Source organism: Patiria miniata, unplaced genomic scaffold (genome assembly GCF_015706575.1).
Source record: "Patiria miniata isolate m_02_andy unplaced genomic scaffold, ASM1570657v1 HiC_scaffold_7, whole genome shotgun sequence".
NCBI classification, from domain to species: Eukaryota; Metazoa; Echinodermata; class Asteroidea; order Valvatida; family Asterinidae; genus Patiria; species Patiria miniata.
Window position 1 is genome coordinate 16,009,717 of NW_024037074.1, and position 22,507 is coordinate 16,032,223.

Consider the following 22,507-nt stretch of genomic DNA (forward strand, 5'->3'; position numbering starts at 1 on the left):
TGCATGGCTTGGTGGCCAAGTGGTAAGGCGTCTGTCTCGTAAACAGAAGATCGTGGGTTCGAACCCCTCCCAGGCCTAAATGCGGAAATCATGTTTTTATTGCATTCGTCTTCTTTTCATTGCTTCATTCATTTTTAGAGGTTTATAAAAAAAAAAATATAACTGTGGATATCCTGGTGCCAGATTTTTCTTTCTTTTTCGTGTTACTAAATACTGTTATCAACAATTTATTAGGCCAAGTAACAAAATTAGGTTTTACTTTTAAGTTTTAGCATGCTTTTAGGGTTTATTTTAGATACAAAAAAAAGCCCATCTTTTTCTCCCCAGGATAGTGGATTTTTCTAGATGGTGGATTGATTCTTCTATTTTCTCAGTTCTTTTGCTGATATCCAAAGACCAAATGAGACGTCACCCTTTCTTCCAAATTAAAACTGGCATACAAAACCGCAATTTTGGATTTTGCTGGAAATAAATAATACTGAAAATGTATGATAGAGGGGGAAACAAGGAGGCGGGGGGAAAAAGGAAGCGGGCGAGAAGAGTTTTAAATTTTGACTTAGCCCTGTTTGCCTTTTCGACAGACGCAATAAGAGATTCCTATTTTGTTTGGATTAACTGCTGTATTGACCCAAATTTGCAAAACAAAATAGCGCCCTCCTATTTGCGTCCGCCATATCTATAAAATAAACAGCTTAGGTTTATTAATCAGAAGCCACAGGTAAACAAAATGAAACAGGATCTTGAATGTTATTGTACCAGTCATATCATTTTATTTAAGACACAACGTGCCTGGATTAAAATATATAACATACTAAATTAAAATTAACAAACAAATGCATCACAATCCCACAAAATTCTGTTACTCGTTTTATTTTCATATACATGTAGTCAAAACTGTAGTGCATTCTGCTGTTTAATGGGAAAATTCCACACTAAAGTTGTGACGTTTTGTACTCGGAGCATCTTTTTAAACCCAATAATCACAGCCAAAGCTACGAAACTGCAACAAGATTTTGGATTTTTTCTGGTAATGTCATTAGTACAAATTTTGTACTCGAGGTTTGAATAGTGGTCAATGAGTTCTTTATAGTTTCAATACAAAACGGACAGAGGGAAGGTTAAGCTACTGTTTCCAAACGATTGACAAGACAAATACTAAACATTTTTTATAATCCAACAAGACTTGCATGTGCATTACTTAATTCAGAACTTGCCTGTTGGCCACTGGTTCATAAAAACAAAACACCAAACGAATTAATTAATGTACACTTAGTGCCACAAATTTAAAAAACACACACAGAGGTTTTTAAAAGTGGAGGGGACGTATTCGCATCACTAAAGGAATGATGCCAAAAATCATAAAAGATTTTGTATATTCCCTCCTTCGCTAAAAAAAAAAAACATCTAAGAAACATAACATAACTTGGCTACAAGTGGCAATAACACATGTACCAATGGAAGTGGCTGATTCGACTCCAACGGACGTATCTTACTATTAGTCGTAGCCAAGTATTCACACTGCCTTTTAGGGCTGTCCCAAATAAACCGAACATCTGATCATCAACCAAAATATTCAAATAGCTTTTTGTCAGTTTGAATATGCGAAAACAAAAAAACTACACACATACACACACGACTGTGATGTTATTTTACCGCCATGTTGCAGCACTTCATCGTCAGATGCCAATTTTTGTTGACGGTTATTTCTTTTGTCAACGGCTGTTCATTGTTCCCATATCCAAATATTCGGGTCAAACACAGTTTCAAGCAATCAAATACTAAATTATTCAAAACTGGACAGCCCTAACCGCCTTTATTCATAGAACTCCAAATAGGTGAGTTTTGATTTGACATTGGATGATTTTTTTAAGGATAAATTTGACAACTCGTGGCAATTCTTGCTTAGTGTGGCATTGAACCATTAGGACAAGACCTGCCTAGCCATCTTATTGCACAAATACGTCTTTTTTTTATTCACATACTGTTTGGCTTGTCAAACTGTCCTTGTTTGGACAAAATTAAAAGCAATGAAGTTTGCACAAACCAAAGCAAGTGACTGTGGACAACATTCAGTTCAATTCTGCATTTATGTACAATAAAGAAAAATCCAGCTGTTATACTGATCAGTCTCAATTGTCCTTTTGATTCCAAGTTGCACACGCAATGCTTTTCCAAACACTGAAACGGGACTATTATTATGTTTTTTTATTACCACTATGCACCTTGCTTTAAACGATTAATTTAAAATGCAGGCAGGTGACTTCACATTCTGGTTTTCACTCGGCCTTGAATTCTGACAAAATAAATATAAATGCCCATTACGTAAAAAAAAAAGGTGACAAATACCAGAAAAACAACTTTTGTTCCATTTCACAACATCACTACAAGCTGACCTCAAGTTTTTGGAAGTGATATTTCTCACGAAAAAACCTCTTTGTGGGGTGCATATTTCCTTTAAGTTTATACAATGCAACCCTATCTGCAAAGTAATATTGAAAGATTAATACTTGTGGGATTTGGTACATCACGGAAGATACAAGTACATGTACGTGCTCAATCCTTTTAAATATATAATTTACTATGCAAATGGTACATAATTTATATCCGGGTGGTGTGGAATTATGGAACCAGTCTTTTGCACTCATTGGGTTTGACACTGCACACCCCCGCCTCGCCCCCCATGGTAATCGTCCTCGTCTTGGTCGTATGCGTTGCCATAGTGACCGTGGCCGTGGTGACTCTGTGGGGTGTAGTCCGTTAGGTTGACCTCCATGACGTCGTCTCCTACCATAACCTCAGGCCGGTCCGGCAGGATGGACTCAAGTTTGGGGATGGACTCGGCTAAGATCTGACCGGACTCGGGAAATTTGACCGTGAAGTGGATGATGAGACGACCCTTGTCAAAGGGCGACCGGTAGGTGGGCATGCCCTCGTTGCGCACGACCTTGATGTCATCGTGTTTGATTATTTCACCTACGAGCAAACACAAAAACAAATTGACGAATGAACTCTTCGAGTACAGAAACTGCCTCAATCCAATGAAAAGGATTAGCCAATCTATCAGTTTCCAATCTCCAGTGAGTGACATTTCAAGCGGGCATATCTGCTAACCATATGCAGAAAGCTAACACCCACACAAACTTCAATTTAGAACAGAGACTATTATCTCTAAACCGTCAGGCAAGATTTTGAATTTTTCCTCATTGGTTGAGTCTGTATTGCCTGACTGTGTGTGGCTGTTTTCAGACTTCTAGTGCATTGCGTCAAACAGCATTTACAGAGCGTTGAAGTCAAAGATGCTGTGGGTCACTTCGAGGAGCCAACAGCAAAGACCTCAGTAAACTTTGGGGAGTAACAGTTGATGAATCATCTCTGGAACCAATTCCCAAACATCTTTTGTTCGTAGCCTACAGGCAGTACATAAAAAAAAATTACAAAAAAATATGAACAGAATTTAGAAAAAATGTACAGAAGTTTTTGCAATTTTGTTCCACTGAAAGCACTGTTACTTTGAAGTGGAGTGACCATTACTTAGAATGTCTTATTTCTTTTCAAAATAAATCGATTCGTTCATTTCCTGAACCTTTACCATTCCCAGATCTTTTAAAATCTACCTTGCAAATTCTCAAGATATAAAAATGTAGAGCACAGCCTCTATACAGAATTCCCTTTGAATGTTAACACATTTGCACTTATTTTAACTTCTTGACGAATCCATATCCTCTTTGGGGCAGTACAGATTCTCAGAAGTTAAACTTTACAGAATAAACATGTCCCATTGGCTTCTAGCACAGCGGCTTGGGAGTTAATAAATGGCAAGTCAAGAAAAGAACAGACCTGGGAGATATTTTAAGGAAGTAGCAGGAAAAGCCACCGAATCAGCCCGGGAATCACCTAATTATAGACTATCCACTGTGACTCAGTCAAGGAATGAATCAAGCTTCCTGTAGATGTCTGGGTACCAATCTTGCAAGGCTGCTGACCGTAAAGTTGCTCAGCAGAATTATGACTGCTTACTGCATTTGATTGGTAACCAGCCAAAACCTCATGCAAAACACATACTGCTTCTAGCTGGTAGTCAGGGAAGGGTTGTTTATAGAGTACACTCACTAAGCCAAATTGTATCATATAGCCTTGGAGTTTTATTTCTCCCATGCGATAACATCTCTTTCAAGTGATAGTTCGTTGTGGAATTTGATGCAAAACATAAACACTGGGTGCTATAAAAGATTTTGAACAGGAATCTTTGCAACCTTTTTTTTTTTAATGCATGTCGGGCAATTTGCACTTTTTCTTCCAATTTCGATAATATTTTTCTCACACTGTATTCACAAACCCCATAAAAATGTACTTGACGGGAAAACTAGGAGATTATCAGTGTTTATGACTTTTTGATTTTGTCAGAAGAACTGCAGGGCTCAAAAGAAATCTAAAGGATTGGCTTACCTTCGTGGGATGTTATGACTAGTTCTCGGTCGTCCAACATCTTGATAACACGCCTGAATCCGCACAGTGACTCCACTAACTCTATTGTCAGGTTCATGATGATATCATGCCCTTTCCTCTTGAAGGTCTACAATGACCCAAAAAAAACAACAACATAATAACAATCAATTTATTCTTTTCACATTAAAAAGTCAGATAGTTCTGCTTTCATTTTTGTTTTCGTTAAACTTTAAACCCTTTCTCAATTCTGCACATATTATATTGATACTGAGAGACGAAATAATGTATAGCCTCACAATCATCATTTAAGATTCGCCTTGGTTTCCTGGTTTTGCTGAAATTCAGTTATTGTTCAAGTTTGTTGATCTGCGCAGCTTCAGAAACATTCCTAGCCAAAATGCCTCTGGGTTAGCATTTATATATTGCAAATGTTACATTTCAAGTTCGTGGTCATTCTTTTTACAAAGATTCAAATTGGACTTATTGAAGATGCATTTTAAAGATGGAAGATAGACAGATACCTTGTGTGGTTTCTCCTCAAGAACAATGATGATGTCGCCTGGTTCCAGACCAGGTTCCTGGTCGCCCTCCCCGTGGAATGTGATCTTCTGTCCGTCTTTCATTCCTGATTCATTACACACAAATATATACACACTATTTTATTTGTTGAAAAGGGAAAGTGTTCTGTTATTATGTAAAATGTTCAATACAACTGGAAAAAAAAACAGAATAAAACAAATTTGTATTAACAAATTTTGTTTACCTGTTTACCTTATTACTGTAAAGCATGATATTGACTTTAAATTTTCTTTAAATTTACCTGAAATCCCCCCCTTCAGTTTATGTAAAAACCTTGAACTCAGTTAGGGCCACATTTGCTTTGCAACATGAAGTTGTAAAACTGACTGAATTGCAATGCCATCAGTTTTAAGTTTGAGGTCAAATGAAATTTGACCTGCGTGTATTAGGCAAGTAAGACCACACAACTTGGCACGGCAGTGAATAGTCTAGACTAGCAGAAAAACAGATGAGCATTCCATATCTGAAGCGTTGTATATATTTGAACCAGGTAGCATTTTCCACCTGTGACGTGTGCCGCATAGCTCACACAAACCGAAAGAGCACTCTCCACTCAGCGTAAAAGGGTGGAATAAAAAATCAGACATTTATGGTTTTCCCATATACAACTAAGCAAAAACATGTGCTCAGTTAAGTATCATGTACTGTAATCGGGCCACCAGTTAATGATTACTCCTTTGATCGATAAATCGTTCCCTTTTCATTTTTTTATGCTGGTTGAGAAACAGCTTTGTGGTTCATCTGTAAAATTTAGAAAAAAGCGAGAATTTTAAAACTACTTCGCCTACATCTCAATTTTTTAAACTTAGGCGATTCCGATTTTCTTTAGACAAACATCATATTCGTGGTGATACTTTATCGCCATATCGTCCTGCGCTACGTGGAATGTCTGAGATTTTTGGCTTAAGATGTTTATGGCCGTTCTCTTACGCCTTCTGAAAGGAAGCCCTTATTTTCACAAAGGGGTCTTCGATTAATCAAACACAAAACTGTAACCAAATAATCCACACTTCGATCAATTAATCGAGTAACCCAATAATACTTGTGGCCCTAAAATATAAGTGTATTCTAAATGGATAATGCTGAGTTAGGTTTGTTAGAGCAGTTTTTGTGACTGAATATCACCGTTCGGATTATACATGTATGGCATACCTTTGTCTATATGCACCTCCAGGATCTTGCTGTTCTTCATAATTTTCTTGCCCAGGCACTGTTTGCATCGATCTTTGAGGTTGATCCTCTCGCCTTGTCCCTGACACTCTCCGCAGGTAGTCCGCATCTGTTGCACCATGCCGGGCGCTATCTGACGAATGTGGACCTGAACCCCGGACCCTTTACATGTCACACAAGTCTCCACTGCACCCTTCTTGCCTCCACGACCTTGAAAAAATAAATACAGCCTTTTAACCGTCAGTTTGTTTCAAGTAGCTTACAGTTAACAAATAGGGAAGGGAGGTAAAACAGTAAAACAAGTTTGTATTAACTCATTAGCAAATTGTATTACATTGTGTTTATTAACAATGAGTAACAGGCACAGCGGTTTCAGCAGCTTCAGTGACTAAAGGTTTAAGAAATTACAACAATGTTAACTGTAACAGTCCTGAATCCTCCGATTTTAATATGATTTTTTGACACACCCTATAGAGTTGGGGTTAATTTGCAAAATTTGCCTCAATGAATTGATCAACTCTCACAGAAAGATTTTGATGTCAAAAAAATCTTAAAGAGTTTTCAGCAATTCTTGGTTACATTTTTATAATGCCAACTCCGAAAGCTTATCACAAAACTTATTGGGACAAAAAATACAAAACAAAATGGCCCATTACAATCCAATTTTAGGGTAATGTGGGTTGCATATTTGTTAAGAGCCTTGCTGAAACTTGCATAATCCAACAATGTGTTTGATCCTTAAATCGGATTTGGACTATTAACCCAATGCAACATCACGCTGGCCTGGTTAATCTTCAAATTATTCCAAAACAAATTTGCATTTTGGAGGACTTGAGTAGTTATGGTGAATGATTTGCTGATCGCCACATCCACACAGCACATTGCAAATTCTTTAATGCAAATTTATTGACAAGGGTCGATTTGAAAAGAACAGTTTTATTATACAGATTCATCTGAAATCCTGCATAAATAAAAAAAAAATAACAATAATTTCTAAATGATGAAATGTTTCTTTTTTCTATGTACCTTCACACTTGTCACAGACAACGTTCTTCTTGAGAGCCAACTTCCTCAGCGATCCGTTGTACATCTCCTCGAGCGTCACCCCCAACTGGTGAATCACGTCTTTACAGCGCCGCTCGTGGGTCCGCGAATGCGTACCAAAGAACATGTCAAAAATGTCCATGGGGTTGTGGGCACCAGCCCCGCCCCCCTCCTTCAGAGCCTGCTCGCCTCCCTCATCATAGACCTTTCGCTTCTTGGCATCGCTCAAGACTTCGTAGGCTTGAGAGATCAGCTTGAACTGGGGGAAAAAAATCACATAATAGCCCTGAATTCTGTTGCTGTCTAAGGGTTTATAAAGGTTGTAACCCTAACCTTCCCAAATCTCCCAAAATCCTCTTTGGAAAATAGAGGATTTTGCAGGATTGAGGCTACATGGCAAAAGTGTGTTGCTGATTTTGGAGGATGCACTGTGTCAAGGTCTTGGGCCGGACCTTGTGTTGTTAAATCCTCCCCACTGCTTCATGTCACTGGCTCTGCCTCAACATATTGAATGTGATTGCCTGAGGGTTTTACAGGATTGAGGCAGTGGTCACCTCTCCAAGGACCACATTCAAGACAAGAAATAACGGAGGATTTTGCAGGATCGAGACTGTATGCTATTTTGACATGGCGGCAGTTGGAGGATTTTGCAGGACTGAGGTTACATCCTAGCAAAAATGCCTAGGGAGTATATATTTTACAAAAATTAATCCTGAATTGTTTTGGTCTGTGTCAGACTGGGACCGAGTGCAGAAACACATGCAAAACAAAATCATGCAAACTCTACTCACTCCTAGCCAACAACATTCTTAAAAACTGTCACGAGGCAAAGGCAACATCCTCAGTATTTCACCAGCCAAGTTTGAGGTTGCTTCAACTTTTTCCACCTGAGAGTGAAGCCAAGTGATGTCAATTCGAAGTCTAACACAAGACTGGTTCATGTCCAACTTTTTTAAATGATTGACCTGTCAGTAGTCTGGTGGCACGACTATGGAAACGTTCAGAAATAGAGACTGGGTACCAGATCTTTTGACACAACTGATTGTGCAGTACTAAAGGGGTGTTGGACTGGGGGATTTATGTGGCAGTCTATTTTCCTGTGTTGCAGTTTTTACTGCCTTAAGTACAAAATGTCCAAACTTTCGGATGAGAGGGGTCCATTCCCTGGTCCTCACCTTTTCTGGATCTTCTGGGTTCTTGTCGGGGTGATACTTCAAGGCCATCTTCCGGTAAGCTTTCTTCAGCTCCGTCTCGGTGGCATTGGACTTCACGCCCAGCATGTCGTAATATCCCATCTCCTTAACCATGGTGATGTCTTCCCCTAAACAGTTTCCTTTAAACTTCTGTCTAAAGGAGAAAACAACCAGCTCACTTAAAATACTGAATGTTTTCATGAACTTTTCTCAAACTTTCTGGAATTCACCAATTGCACATTCAAAATGATGTGGAATATGCATAAAAGTGTATACTTTAAGAGTCAATTTGAAAATCTAAAAATTGTTCTAGACAAATCTTAGATGTTCTCAGAAATTTTAGACACAGTTTCTTCTATTTTTTATTAAGACCGTCATCACACATTATAACAAGGAAATGGGACTATTAAAGAGAACATTCCTTCCCAAACTAGTGAAGATTGTCAGTTGGCATGTATGGGGCTATGTAAAATTCTTTCACAAATTTCAAAATATAAAAATAGTTACACTTGAGAGAGAGAGGCGGCATCAAACCTTATCTTCTACTAATCATGGAGTCACACCAAATTCATGGTTTAATGCCTTCCTTTCAGTGACATTCAAACACACATGACACAATGACAAAAGAATATTCGGAAAAAAATGTGCAACCTGACGCCACTTTTTTCTTCCTTTATCATCTCCACGAGGGTCAGTCATTGCAAAAATGATGATACGACATGAATCTGGGACTAAGACACTTTTCCAATTTTGTTAGGAAGTACACTCCATCATTGTCCATAGACTTTGTACACTACTACTGAAGTGGCGTCAGGTTGCAACACTCTTTCCCAACAATAAACATTTTTTTTCCAAAATTTAAACTGCCATTGTGCCAAATGGTTCATAATCATTAGCTGGAGTTACCCAGCCCTGAATTTTATCATTGGGTTGTCTATTAGGGCTGGAGCGCATTTTTCTCAAAACTTGTAGTATTTGCAAAAAAAATTTGGAAAATGTTCAATTTTGTCCCCGTTACACACTAATTGCAACTGCAACTCACCCCAAACTTGCCTGGAATAACCATTACACAGGTCCTTGAAGTAAAAAACGATCCACGATGAAGATTCAGCCTACAATTGCAGTGAAAACAGGAGGAATAACCGCTAACTTGACAACCTTGCTGGATTGGCCAGGACCGCTATTGGTTTGTGCACAAAAAAATTGTGTACAATGAATGGCGGTCGATTAACAGGCACAGAGAGCGATCGCTGTCAACTACTCGGTTTTGCCGGCTGCGCTGGCTGTTGGCGCATGACGTCACGCGGAAGCGTAACACCCGATGACTGTTTTATGCACTATTGGTTGCGGTTCCAGTACCAAAGCTGTGATGCGAGTGGTAAACCTTATACTAGTGCATGAAACAGTCATCGGGTGTTACGCTTCCGCGTGACGTCATGCGCCAACAGCCAGCGCAGCCGGCAAAACCGAGTAGTTGACAGCGATCGCTCTCTGTGCCTGTTAATCGACCGCCATTCATTGTACACAATTTTTTTGTGCACAAACCAATAGCGGTCCTGGCCAATCCAGCAAGGTTGTCAAGTTAGCGGTTATTCCTCCTGTTTTCACTGCAATTGTAGGCTGAATCTTCATCGTGGATCGTTTTTTACTTCAAGGACCTGTGTAATGGTTATTCCAGGCAAGTTTGGGGTGAGTTGCAGTTGCAATTAGTGTGTAACGGGGACAAAATTGAACATTTTCCAAATTTTTTTTGCAAATACTACAAGTTTTGAGAAAAATGCACTCCAGCCAGTAATAGACAACCCAATGATAAAACTCAGGGCTGGGTAACTCCAGCTAGGCCTACATAATCATAATAAATTTTGTGACAATGACAATGTTAATTTTGTTAATGTTAATTATGTACACAACGACCCCATCAAAACAAATTATTAAGATTAACGATTGTCAATCTTGACACAATTAAAGTAGCAACACGTGAATCTGAGTCTCTCGAATTTAGCCGGCCGGCAAACAGCCGTCTAGGCCCCCCCCCCCGGGTCTTTCGAGTTTTGTCAGGTTCATCACGTACACATCCATCCACACAAAACTTGTCGTTTATTGCTTACCACTGACTCAGTTACTGATTCTCACTCAGCAAAATGATGGGGTTACTTGCACGATTTTAATAGGCACAAGAATCAAACAGTCCGATAAAAAAGATGCAGTGTTCACCGTGGGTGACTAGCGAAATCGGTTAACTCTTACGAACCGTTCTCCTTTCTTCTAATCCTGCATCAGGCACAATCTAGAAATTTCCTCTCGAACTCGATTCACATGTCATGCATGTGCTACGGAATTCAATGGTACCCACAATCATGTCTCTTTGTGGTCAACAAGCAACGGGTACCAGGCATATCAACAGGGTTCCTCGGCTGCCGTCAGAGGGGGCTATTTATCCCTGACGGGCCAGCACGTGGTTGTGGTGGTGGCTCGCTGTCGGGTTATGATAGCGATCCCCTTTATCCGGTTCGTTAGTGTGACGTCACCTCCAGCACTTTCTGCACGATTGGAACCGGAAGTTAACGCAGCTCGAGCGTTTGTAGCCAATGAGCGCTAGTAATCCATGGTGGGCGCGCGTGTATGACGTTTTTACTAACGAACCAGATAGGGACCGGCCGGTCCGATCCGACAACTCAGTGTACCAATTGAATTCCCCACTTCATATTTTGTTTGGTTCAAAATTAAACCGGAAACGGAATAAGGATGACCTTTTTAAAGCGCACTGAGAGTCACATAATGCCGTCTGCTCATCCCCTTGCCCCCACTGATTCATGTGTGATGTATGAATAATTAGAAAATAGTTAATTTTTAGTGACTCCCTGCAGAGTCTGATTTGGGACGTCGATCATGCATTCGTATCCTCCCGCCTGGCCTTAAACCCGGACAACACACAAGCGGGGCATAGTGTGGGTGAACATTTGTCTTTGAACAGAAGAAACAGGGAAAAATAGACAAGACGTACCTCCTAAACACAAACAAATAAAAACAACAAAAACAAGCAACCCATCATAAAACAAACAAGCAAGGCCCCCGCCCCCCCCCCCCCCCCTTAAGAAGCAAGCACTGACAAAAAAACTGAAACTGTGAAATTACTGAAAATTATAGGGGGGGGGGGCGCCGGCTGCGCTAGCTGCGCCGGCCTCCGTCTGGGCCCGCTACTGAAAGGTCATTACACCTGAAATGTCACTATAGTCCGAAAAGTAGGTCACTTGGAAAAAAAATACCAATACCATATGGAGCTATCATAAAAAGTGTGACTTTCGGCTCCCGTTTCATCAAAATTAGGTAAAAAGTACAAAACGTACAAGCTTATTCCAGTACAGTCCCAGGCGGATCGGGGGGGGGGACCCAGCTCTGTCAAAAATGGGTTTTCATTAAAAAATAATACAACCCCCCCCCCACCCCGTTCTGACACCCAAAAATGAAACTGGTAATAATGTCGGCCCATACAGCAAATACGGACAGAGCCAGCTTGGTTAGGGTTGTATTGTACACTGTCATTAAAGGGTTAATAATTGTCGGATTTGAACAGCGCCCCCATTGAAATTATGGTACGACCCCCCCCCCCCCTCCCCCACCCCACCTATGGATTTTTGGAGGCCAAGTGTCAGGAGAAAAAAAAACCTGGTTACATTTCTGATTTTTGTCGTTGATGAACCACACTCCCCCCCCCCCCGCAAAAATTCCCGGATCCGCCCCCGAGTCCCGACAGAAATTGACAACATTCTCTCTATACAGTTAAAGAATTAAAATTAAAAACATTCTATTCGTTTCTCTCTCTCTCTCTCTCTTGGGGGAAGGGGTGTTTCAATGGGAGCCAATTTTGGCATATTTACATGAAACAAAGTGTCTACTCAAGACATGGACGAAAAAAAAAGAACTACGATGAATACATGTACATACATTGTATGTACGTGGTGGACAAAATTTTTCGTTATGAAAAAGATCACTGAAGCATGAAGGACCCTGATAGATCACACTCGTACAGAGAGGTACAAACAGGATCCACTGGTATCCGCCCCTTTGAAGTTTGCGCGATTACGAGGCGAGGCAAAACACGGGGACCAGCTCCGTTTACAAGTGTTTACCTAAGTTCTAGATCGTAATATATGCAGATGCTGCAGATTTGCGTGCACGTGTGCCAGGTTCAAACTTATGAGCCAACATACTGTGCCATAAAACACCCCTTTGAGCAAATAAAGACCCGAGTCTCCTGAAACGTCAGTCACAGTGGAGTCTCGATCTCATGCGCAGGGGGTTTCGCAACCGATCTTCGGTGACCGGTATAGTACCGGTGACAAGCCATGGTGTAAAGTTTGATGGTCTTAGACTTCTTAGACATTGAATACCACTGGCCAAGGGACGTGCACATCACTCCAAACGAACTCAGTAGCTAGCACATCGCTTGGACGGGTTTACGTGGGACACCGTGAATTAACAGACTCCAATGGTGTGATCAAAAGAAAAAACAGGGGAGGTTTTGTCTTTCTAAACTGCCGTGGATCAGTTTTACAAACTTGTGCGATCTCGTTCCTTTTAATGATTCAAGATCTTCGTGCGCTTCCCAACATAAAAGAAATTGGTTTGTGTGTCTTCGTCCGTCGTCGGACAACGAAACATCATCAGCAGAAGTGCTCAAACTTGGCTAACTTCACTGGATGAAACTGTCCTCTGGTCCTTGAAAACAAAATGGCCAGCAGGTCATCAGCATCGGTAAGAACTGCGCGGGGCGTGTTCTTGGCCCTATGTTTGTGGGCCGTGTTGCTCTCGTGCCCGGCCGAGGCGGCGAGGAACAAGCGGCAGGCTGCCAACGCGGACGATCAGTAAGTATATGAACTGGATTGCATTGAAAAATGTCAAGGACGTTACTGTTACTGACCTGCAGTGGACAAGTGGCCGTGGACTAAAGAATCGACTACTTCTAGAATTTGAAGGCATCCGCTGTGCATGCTGTGTGTGCCTTTTAATTCTAGAAGTAAGAATTGACCAGCATTGACCAGAGTTGACTTAACCGTCATGACCATTAACTTTGTACAACACATGCAGATATTGTAATAGATGCTTAATATAGTTTTCAATTTCAAACTGTTTACTAAAAAAAGTTTGACAAAACTTTATTCAGAAATTGGACAACGATTAGGCATATTGTTCATGTTGTTTGTGGAATGTTTGAAGTTAAGATGACATTTTAATGAAAATAAGATGTTAGTATATTTTGGGCATATATTTCCAATTGTTTGGTTAAAAAAAAATACACTCAACTGTGTGCTCAGTAGCTGGTCAACATGGTCAAGACATCACGGAAAAATACCTGAGTGAAATAAGTGTAATTTTTGTTTGTGATCCAGTCGTTTTCCTTTTTTAACTGAGGCTGTGTCTTTCTTTGTGATGCAATACAAATGGCCTTGTTTGCAAGGGCCCCTTTTTTTCACGTTTTTACAATTGACATTTTATTGATTGACCAGCATGACCAGTGAATTCTTTCTCCTAAAGCTCAATACCTGATCATGAAACCATAGACAGAAGGACACACGAAGGAGGTTGAATCCGTGCCCACACTTAACACTCTTATTAACCTAACATAATCTTTACAAATCCATGCCACATTGAAACTAATTATGGAATCATGCTTGAAAGGTGAGTTTTGTGATCATTGGTGATTGATGAATTATATGAAAAATGTGTGCCCTCATTGAAGTTGTCCATCTACGAATGTGAAATGGTCAAAGCTGTAAGCTGAATATCAAGGCTTCTCCTTTCAATTGGTTGAGTATGATCCAAGAATGTCCATAAGTGTGCTGTTTCTTTTGGTTTTGTTTTTGAACAATAGAGAGTTTTTTGGTTGGTTGTGGGTGTTGGATTCCGTAAGATTCATTCAGTAAGGTACTGGCAAATTTCCGCTGCAGCCAGTATAACACTAGCCCAGTGATAATTATACTGCATTTTCCTCTTATATAAGCATCCCTATATATGAGATTTGAGATTAACCTAACCGCAATCTGAATGAGGATGCATGACTGTTACATTAAAAATAGAGCATTCATGTTTGTTCAAGGAACTACACAATGTACAATGTATGTAGCTGCCTTATCAGATAATGCAATATTACTGATAATAGTTGGCTTGGGGAGTACCTGTCAGTACCATTTTTTTTATCTTGGTTTAAAGAACTCTTCTTTAAGTGTATTGTGAAAAACAGATCAGATATTGTAATGTAAGTGCATTGTTTTTGCAAGATTAGGCCTGAAAACTTAAGGAAGACAGGGGATTAGGAGTATAAATTGCAGAATTACACGCCACTCGGAAGAACAACCTAAATCATCTGGGTAGGCAGTTGGAATCGCTGAAAAAAGAAGAAGTCAAGTCCAAACCAAAAATTACCTGTTGCCCACTACGCGGCTACGGAGGGGACGTCCCTTGAAAACAAAGCAATGCGAAATGAATTGGGGATCAATAAAAAAATTCTATTATCTGTTGCGGCTACCCGGATACAGGTGGAAAAGCAGTGGAGTGTGATGCCTGTACCTGAAAAAGTTTATTGAGGGCAATCAGTCATGACAATGTAGCGAGCTACGAGGGTGGATAGATCGCGTGGCAGAGTATTCTGCAATTGTGTCCTCTACAATACTTACAAATCTCACAAAAGTCACGGATTTTAAGGGCGTCAGATTTATTTTTAGGGTTCCGAGTATTAAAGTTCCAGGCACAATGGAATAAAATTGGTGTACTTTCCAACTTTTTTTTGGAAAGAGAACAGGAACTTACTTGAAGACAACATTTGCATAATTTGTCTGACCATAGTCTGACCATGATTCTGCATTTGGTTTGACAAAAGGCTCCCTAAGTAAACAATGGGCTAACATTAACAATCACTCCCTGATTCTTGGAAGTCTTACATGTTTACAGATATCCTGTTCCCAACAGCCAGTGTGGTTTAAAGGGCCACAGGGTCACGACAGGTGATGCTACTGTTACCCTGGAGCCTGGGCCTAGCTACCCCTGAGCCACTCAGTGCCTGGTATTAACCGGTACATAAACCAGAAAACGCAGAGTTACAAATTCTGATCATGATTTTGGGGCGTGAAACAATAGACGCACATAACAGTGGTGTATGCTTGGAGGTAGCCATGGTGAATGTAAATCGTGATCCCCATGATCTTCCAATAATAATCTCATGCCATCATATCACAGCTCTGTTCTTAGTACATGTACATGGTTTATTTGAAGCCATTCCCATCAGCTGATAAAACCATGGCCATTGTCTGGAGATGGGAATCATTTTAATCCTCTTAGTAAACATCAAGCAAGTAGGCCTATTGATACTTTAAATAGCTATTTTATAACATATTCAGATTTTGTTGAATTTAAAGTTGCTCGCCCAATGCTGTTTCTCGAGTTTCACTCTTAAATGTAGATTTTTGTTTTTTTAAATTGCTGTTTTTCTAGAAACACAAAAGGTATTCACTTCTGAACAAGACATCAAACCAAAAAAATACTGCCCACATAAATTTAGGGAATACTTACCAGTACTTAACAAATTTTTAAAATATTATTTTTTTCCCCTGACAATAATTCAGGCAAATTTTTTGGTGTGCATTACGGACTGAAATCAACCAAAAAATAAAAGCATCATTACACAGAGGGTTAACAAACAAATCCAAAATAATCAAAATAAAATGTATACTGAAAATTCCTCAGGAGAGAAAACAAATGAATATGTTGCTTGAAGAGCTTGGGTAGAGAAACTGTAGGCCTATTGCAAGAAGTTTTGAATAGACATCTGAATCAAGTATTTTAGGCAGCAACTATTTCTTTTTTGTATTTGTATGTCGAAAAGGATTGAATGACTTTGGAATGTGGCATTATAATTCCAGCACATGCATGAGCCGTTCTTGTGGGGAGAGTGCATTCCACCCATTATTGTGCACTAATTCATGATAGCTTGTTTGCCTCTCCCATATGTTACTTTGTTAAATTGGCTCTAACAGGAAATGTCCCATTCATGCATTCTTTTAGGGGTTGCTCAGCTGTGATGAAGCGTATAGCAAAAAGATAAAGTGGTATTGGTGTTGGGGCTGCCATGTGGTTGTTACACAAAATGTTACACAAGGGGTTACACAAGTGCACTCCTGGAGGGCTATTAACTGAAGACATGACACAGCTGTCACACAAGAGTCAAAGCATGGTCAAGGCATGGAGGAATAAAAACAAAAATACAAGGCATAGATTTGTGGTTGAGGAATGTTATCCTTGAAATTGGGCCAAGTTAAATGCATAAAACCCCATTTTCAAGAAACAGACTTAACACGTTAATCTGGCTTAACATGAAAAACTAAAGAAACTGGGACGCTGTGCCTTGGCAAAGTGCCTTGACTAAGTGTAGCAATAATCCTATAATCCTAATCATAGGATTCATCGTGGTACCGTACTTTGTGCCTTTGTTGGTCCCTGTTCGCTAGTCTTTTTCATAATAGTTGTGCCTGTTTGATTCATACAAAAAAATGTATGTATCACCTTCTTTTAAATGTTTTTGGGGAAAAGTTGTTCAAAAAGTTTGTAGAATCCATCCCATTTTGTTGCTGATTTACCAGTTTATAAATGCTTGTCGATTAAAATAATTGTAATAACTGGCTGACTTTTTTTAAACAACCTGGAAAGTTGAATATACATTGGTCATTTAGAAATTCTGCAAACAATTTGTTTTTGTAGATGGAGACCTCTATGTAGTGAACGCCATGGAAATATGTTACAGTTGAAGAAAATTGAAAGTGCTAACATAGTGCAGCCTAAAGGTGCAGCAGCAGTCAAGAATGCCTGAACAAAATATGCTCAAAATGAATTGAGTGACCAGCCGACCCCTCGCCTATCACCCCCTACCTGTGACCCAAGGACCCTGACTTTACCAAGCACTAACTGTTGGTCTGTGTCCCTAGCATTAAAAAGGCACACAGATGCATATGCTAAGAAGCCCGGAGGACCAGTAATTTTCCCTTGGGAAATTATCCAAACCACTGTCCTCCAAAAAATTCAGAACACCAACTTAAGGTTTCTGAGACACATGTGGCAGCACCTTTGCTGTATAAACAAACAATTATCAAGGATTAGCATGCCTCTGTCTTGAAGACTTGCTAATTGTCGTACACTTCTGGAGAGACCAGCTTCCTGTTTGATAAACAGTTGAGTGGCCAGACACATTATTGATTGCAAAGTAAGGTAATCTATCCATTGAGAAAGGCCTTGAATGGAGGGGCACATGTTACAGGATGCTTTGCATAAACTGCTTGTGCCATCTTGGCATAGTGAACATGTGTATGTTCTGTCACTAGGGACTAGTGAACTACACTGTTACGATTAGGATACAAGGTCATGTGGCCTTGCCTAGTCATAAAATATAGAAGCGCCCTTGTTTGTTAATTTTTTTGACAAGGATTTGTAACAGTATGTTGCGCACTTATAATACTGCATGGATTATTACACTAACGTTCATTACATTTTATGTTTGTGGTTATTTGAAAGGGGGGGGGGGGGCTTCAAGAAAATCTTCACAAAAAAAAGTTCAGATCTTGGCCCAACATTTCAATCATGTTTCAATCAACCGCATTTTCACAGTTCCTCAGATATCTTCAAATTTGTGCTTTAATGAATGTTACTGTTTAATAGCTAAAATCAGCCAATATAACATTAACAAAAACCATTTCGTGAAGGTTGTGTTGATTAACCTGCAAAGGTTCACCCATTAAGAACTCTGAGGATTTAGTCAACTTCAAATCTGGCATCATTGTCCAAACACGCATGTGTATACGTGCTGCACTGAAATTGCATTCGTAATTTCAATCGAAATTTCGTAAATTAAGAATTATTAGATGGTGACTTGCTAATGTACATTGTATCTTAAAAAGCCAACCGTGATTCTTATCAATTACCGGCCAACTTTTATTACAAAACCTCCCTGTCATCTGTAAAACACTGCACCATAAAAATCTGGTTTACCCAGGGTTCCTAGTGCATTGTGATCCGTGTTTGGAAACACCAAGGCCTCCGTTCCCCCTCTTGAAAGTTTGTGGGCAAACATGGCCTCCTCGGTACTCGGCACCGGCACCCAAGTGCTCATCATACACACGTATCAGGTGGTAGGGAACCGCCCCCTCAGTGCCAACCTCGAGCTGGTCTTGAGTGCAGTTTATTTTACGTGGAGTTCACTTGCTCTGGCAATAAACTTATAAAACACATCCATCAAGAGGTCGTTTGGTTTGTGGTTCCATTGTGGAGGGACCTGGTGCCACTGCTGGTTTATGGCAGGGGCGTACAGGGACAAACAATATACTTTGTTTTCTTTGGTTTAAAGATCATGTCAAGTTTTCAAGTTTTAGATTTGGATTTGCAAGAATCTCGTCTTGATTTTACGTGCGAAATTAAGAGGAAAAAAAATTGATTCTTCCATTTCAAAAAAATGGTTTGAGAGAGTAACAGTTTTATTTGCGCTTATTTTCATGATTTAACATTATTCATTAACATTTGCTCCTTGACATAAAGAGAGAATTTAATATCAGTATTTGACACTCACATGTACATGCAGTAGAATGTGCCTAGGGAAAAAAAGCTAAGAATTGATTAACAAAGTCTTTCTTTACTAAATTACTTTTTCAACTTAAATTAAAATGTCCTTTCTCCAGCTGATAATGCTATAAATTTGTAAAATTTCCCAACCTTTCCCAGCGACACACACGTAATGGTGCTAGATGTTCATACCATGCCAACAGCAGAAAAACAACTTCAACAAAACAACTTTAACAAGGAACTGATCAATGCTGATCACAAAAAGGAAAAGGCCCAAGGGCAAAACTTGTTTTGCCAGATCTATGAATTGAACTATAAATAACCATATCTTTATGCTTATTTATGTAATAATAATAGTATAACAACCATCAAAAGAAATCTCTGGGCCTTCTGGCCTTCATTGTTCAGTCACTCAGCCGTGAAGTTGAGTTATAATGAAAAAACGAACTTGTTGTCATTGACTTGGTTCAGTAGTGAATGGTAACGCTTGACTGCAACATCATAGTAGGTTGTTGCTACCTGATATGTGCCATTGTTTAGTCTCATCCAAGACTCGATTTGGATCTAGTTCCCCTTTTACAGCCAGTCCATGGCAAGCACGGTCGCTATCAACACGGGGAAGATCTGGGGGGGGGGGGGACAACGGGGCTATTGGCCCCCCCCCCCCAAAAAAACCGTAAAGTGGTCAGAAATTGCCTCAGATCGCACCACAGAGCATCTAGAATCCAGAAAAATTTTGGGGTCCTTATAAGCGGGCCCTAAACGCTACATTGTTAAAATATTGCCAGTCTTGGCAATTTTGGCAGTGCTTCAAAGGAAATTCTGAGTATACCGGTACCTCACGCGCATGCATTAGTTTGAATACAGCGCGTGTGAGGTACTGTATTCTCGGAATTTCCTGTGAAGCGCTGCCATTGTTGCCAAGACTGAATTTGATTCATCTTGTTAGAGACCTCCACCGCAACATAACCACGCTTATCACGGAACTGGCTGCAAAATAGTGGAATAAAAATCCAAATCCAGTCTGGTACCAAGACTAGTCGTTATTCAAATTTGTAACAGATGGTTTCCCAATGTACACTGAATATTCACCTAATTTTGCCCTTTTGGGATTGAGGAAGTAATCAGTCATTTTTTGATTTATATTTGGACAATCAAATAAAAGTTTCTTTCAATTCTGCTTCATGGAATTTACTTTAGAGTTGAGTCATACCTGTACGATCAAAATATTTTCTTCTATGCACTTTGCAAGAAGTAGTTTGCAAACCACAATTTTTGCTTCCTGAAATTGAAAAGGAGATCTCTACATCTGTACATCTGGTGAGTCATTTCTGAAGCCAGATTTGTAAACAACTTTGAAAACGCTGAAAACGTGTTGTTAACTTTGAACTCAGTTGAAAGGAGAGAAATATTTGCGTGAAGTCAGCTGAAAAGTTCCAAATCCATAGAACTTGAGAAAAATATTCTAGAAATTTGTCAATTTGCTCTAGGGTATCATTTTATATTTGTCATCAATTCAGTAGTGAAACTGTGTTTAGGGTTAGTAAAATAGTACACAATTGAGAATTTAAAAAAATTGTATTTATGACATAGTAAGTTGAGTATTGCAAAACTTTGTGACATAGTAAGTTGAGTATGTTTTGCAAAACTGTCAAGTAAAAGTAAACACTTCACGCTTCTTCGCTGCGCTCATCCTCTTGAAAAACAGTTCAACTCTTAATGCCCAACATCAGAGACATAATATTTTTTAATTAATAATAATAATAATACCGGAGTCTTATATAGCGCACGTGTCTACCGGTAGGTACATGTACATGTAGGCCTACTCAAGGCGCTGTCTATTATGTCTATTTTAGTAAATGAAGATTATGAGCAAAATGAGATCCATTATGCACATGAGTGTAGCATAATGACCCATTATGATCTTTCAGATCAGAATTTTCCTTTGTTTCACGAGGATCAATACTGTTCAATCGGTGATCAAAATAGTCTTTTAGTTGATCAAACAAGACCAGTGTGGATCAAACGGTTGATTTGTTTCATAATCTGATGAAACTATTAACACAGAAGATTCAGCTATGTATATTTGACATGATGAACTGATGATCAAACGGAATGGAAGAAAGCAGTTTATTGTCAGTTAATGCAAAAATGATTAAATTTAAAGTAGAGGTTGGAATTGAAAGTCATGTGGTGGAGGCTAGGCGTGAGGGAGACCCTCTGTTGAGCAAACAATTCAAATGCTATTTCGACATGCCCACGTCACGGGGGAGGCGGCTTCGACGCATGTCGCCCGCTTCGTAGGCCATCGCATGTTTCGCACACGATCAACTCAAGAACGCACTCAAACATAGCATACTGATTGAGAAGCATGTCCGTATGCCTGAAGTGCAGTCATGTCATTTCCGTTTCTTATAAATTTACCGAAAAATCCAAGACCACAGACCTTCCATCATGATGTGTTTAGCAGCTTTCCAATCCCCTAAAGCCAGGTTGAAGCATGTTACAGGGGGCAAGTCAGAAATTAAAAAGTACCTTTACTCAGGGTCATCAGATCAAACAGTTACCGTGAAATCCAGGAGTTGCTACAACTTGGGTCCTTCACTGAAATAGTACAGACTTGTTGAGGAATTGTGTCTGATTGATAAACAAGATGTCAGACTTGGAGTGCTGGTGTTGAATTACATAGCCACCAAACCTTAAAAAAGTCATCAACATTTTGTCATATTTTCCCAGGTATAGGGGAAGGTTTTTCAGGTCAAATACAGGACCGGCATATACATGTGTTCAACTATCCAAAATCAACCAACAGCAACGTACACCTGGTTTTGAGATTTTTTTTTTGTACAGCTGTGACTGTTGCACTAGTTTTTCTTCAAACCAGGGATTGTACTTTTTATGGAGTATGTATGATTTTTAGGGCGCTAGGGTTGCAAAAAACTCTGCACTTGTCAATCTTGAGGAAAAAAGAGGATAAAGAAATATTCAGGATATGAAACCCTAATCTCAATCCCTTGCATTTCATTGAAACGGTGCATACTTTGTAAATCCCCCCCCCCCAACCATGGCATTGAAAAACATCAGAAGTTTTCAGCTTCTTGGTCCTGCCCACCAGTCTGAACCAACATGACTGCTGAGGCGTAGTAAAATAAAATGCTAATGATTGTGGTTAGTTTATGCTAATAAATGGTGTTAAGGTCATGGGTCATGGTGGTGAAGGTGAGGTACCCCTGCCCTGTCTAAGGTGACGGCGAACCTCTCAACATATTCTGAAGGAAACCAAAAGCATTATGGGTGCTAAGTTGGAGCTTGAATACTGCCAGATCAAACCACAGTACCGGTATGCTGAACACAACTCAGTATGCATGTGGAATTGTGACCCAGGTCAAAAGTTCATCGACATTAGAGGTCAAAGGAATTAGTTGGTCACCAGTGTCCTTTGAATGGGTACCAGGGAATATTTTCTGAGTGGTAGA

The 22,507-nt window shown here is 39.7% G+C and overlaps 2 protein-coding genes and 1 non-coding gene across 5 annotated transcripts in view; 2 read left to right on the forward strand and 1 right to left on the reverse strand.

The window, feature by feature from the left end:
* The first annotated feature begins 5 nt into the window (after positions 1-5).
* On the forward strand, positions 6-77 carry Trnat-cgu. Its single transcript has one exon. It is a non-coding gene; the product is annotated as a tRNA-Thr (tRNA).
* A 761-nt stretch (positions 78-838) lies between these two features.
* On the reverse strand, positions 839-10,776 carry LOC119745565 (dnaJ homolog subfamily A member 1-like). Of its 3 annotated transcripts, none has more exons than XM_038222012.1 (7): positions 10,684-10,776; positions 8,415-8,586; positions 7,222-7,498; positions 6,178-6,405; positions 4,968-5,071; positions 4,447-4,573; positions 839-2,973 (listed from the first exon to the last, which is right to left on the reverse strand). In XM_038222012.1, the coding sequence occupies exons 2-7, from the start codon at positions 8,544-8,546 to the stop codon at positions 2,642-2,644; spliced, it is 1,200 nt and encodes a 399-aa protein (XP_038077940.1). In that variant the 5' UTR covers positions 8,547-8,586; positions 10,684-10,776; the 3' UTR covers positions 839-2,641. The 3 variants fall into 3 exon arrangements, with proteins under 3 accessions (XP_038077940.1, XP_038077937.1, XP_038077938.1); XM_038222009.1 differs by having other exon boundaries at positions 10,541-10,775; XM_038222010.1 differs by having other exon boundaries at positions 8,415-8,589; positions 10,538-10,775.
* Positions 10,777-12,555: 1,779 nt separating this feature from the next.
* Positions 12,556-22,507, forward strand: part of LOC119745525 (cubilin-like) — a 74,014-nt gene continuing 64,062 nt past the window's right edge. The window contains exon 1 of the mRNA XM_038221915.1: positions 12,556-13,297. Coding sequence (XP_038077843.1) covers positions 13,164-13,297 — 134 coding nt within the window. The 5' untranslated portion in view covers positions 12,556-13,163. The remainder of the gene's footprint in view (positions 13,298-22,507) is intronic.

Excerpts from the sequence above, each read along its gene's own strand:
- LOC119745565 (XM_038222012.1), bottom strand. The coding sequence starts at position 8,546 with ATGGTTAAGGAGATGGGATATTACGACATGCTGGGCGTGAAGTCCAAT. Across the intron at positions 7,499-8,414 it reads ACCCAGAAGATCCAGAAAAG|TTCAAGCTGATCTCTCAAGC; the intron begins GTGAGGACCAGG and ends TTTTTCCCCCAG. Across the intron at positions 4,574-4,967 it reads TTGAGGAGAAACCACACAAG|ACCTTCAAGAGGAAAGGGCA; the intron begins GTATCTGTCTAT and ends GGGTCATTGTAG.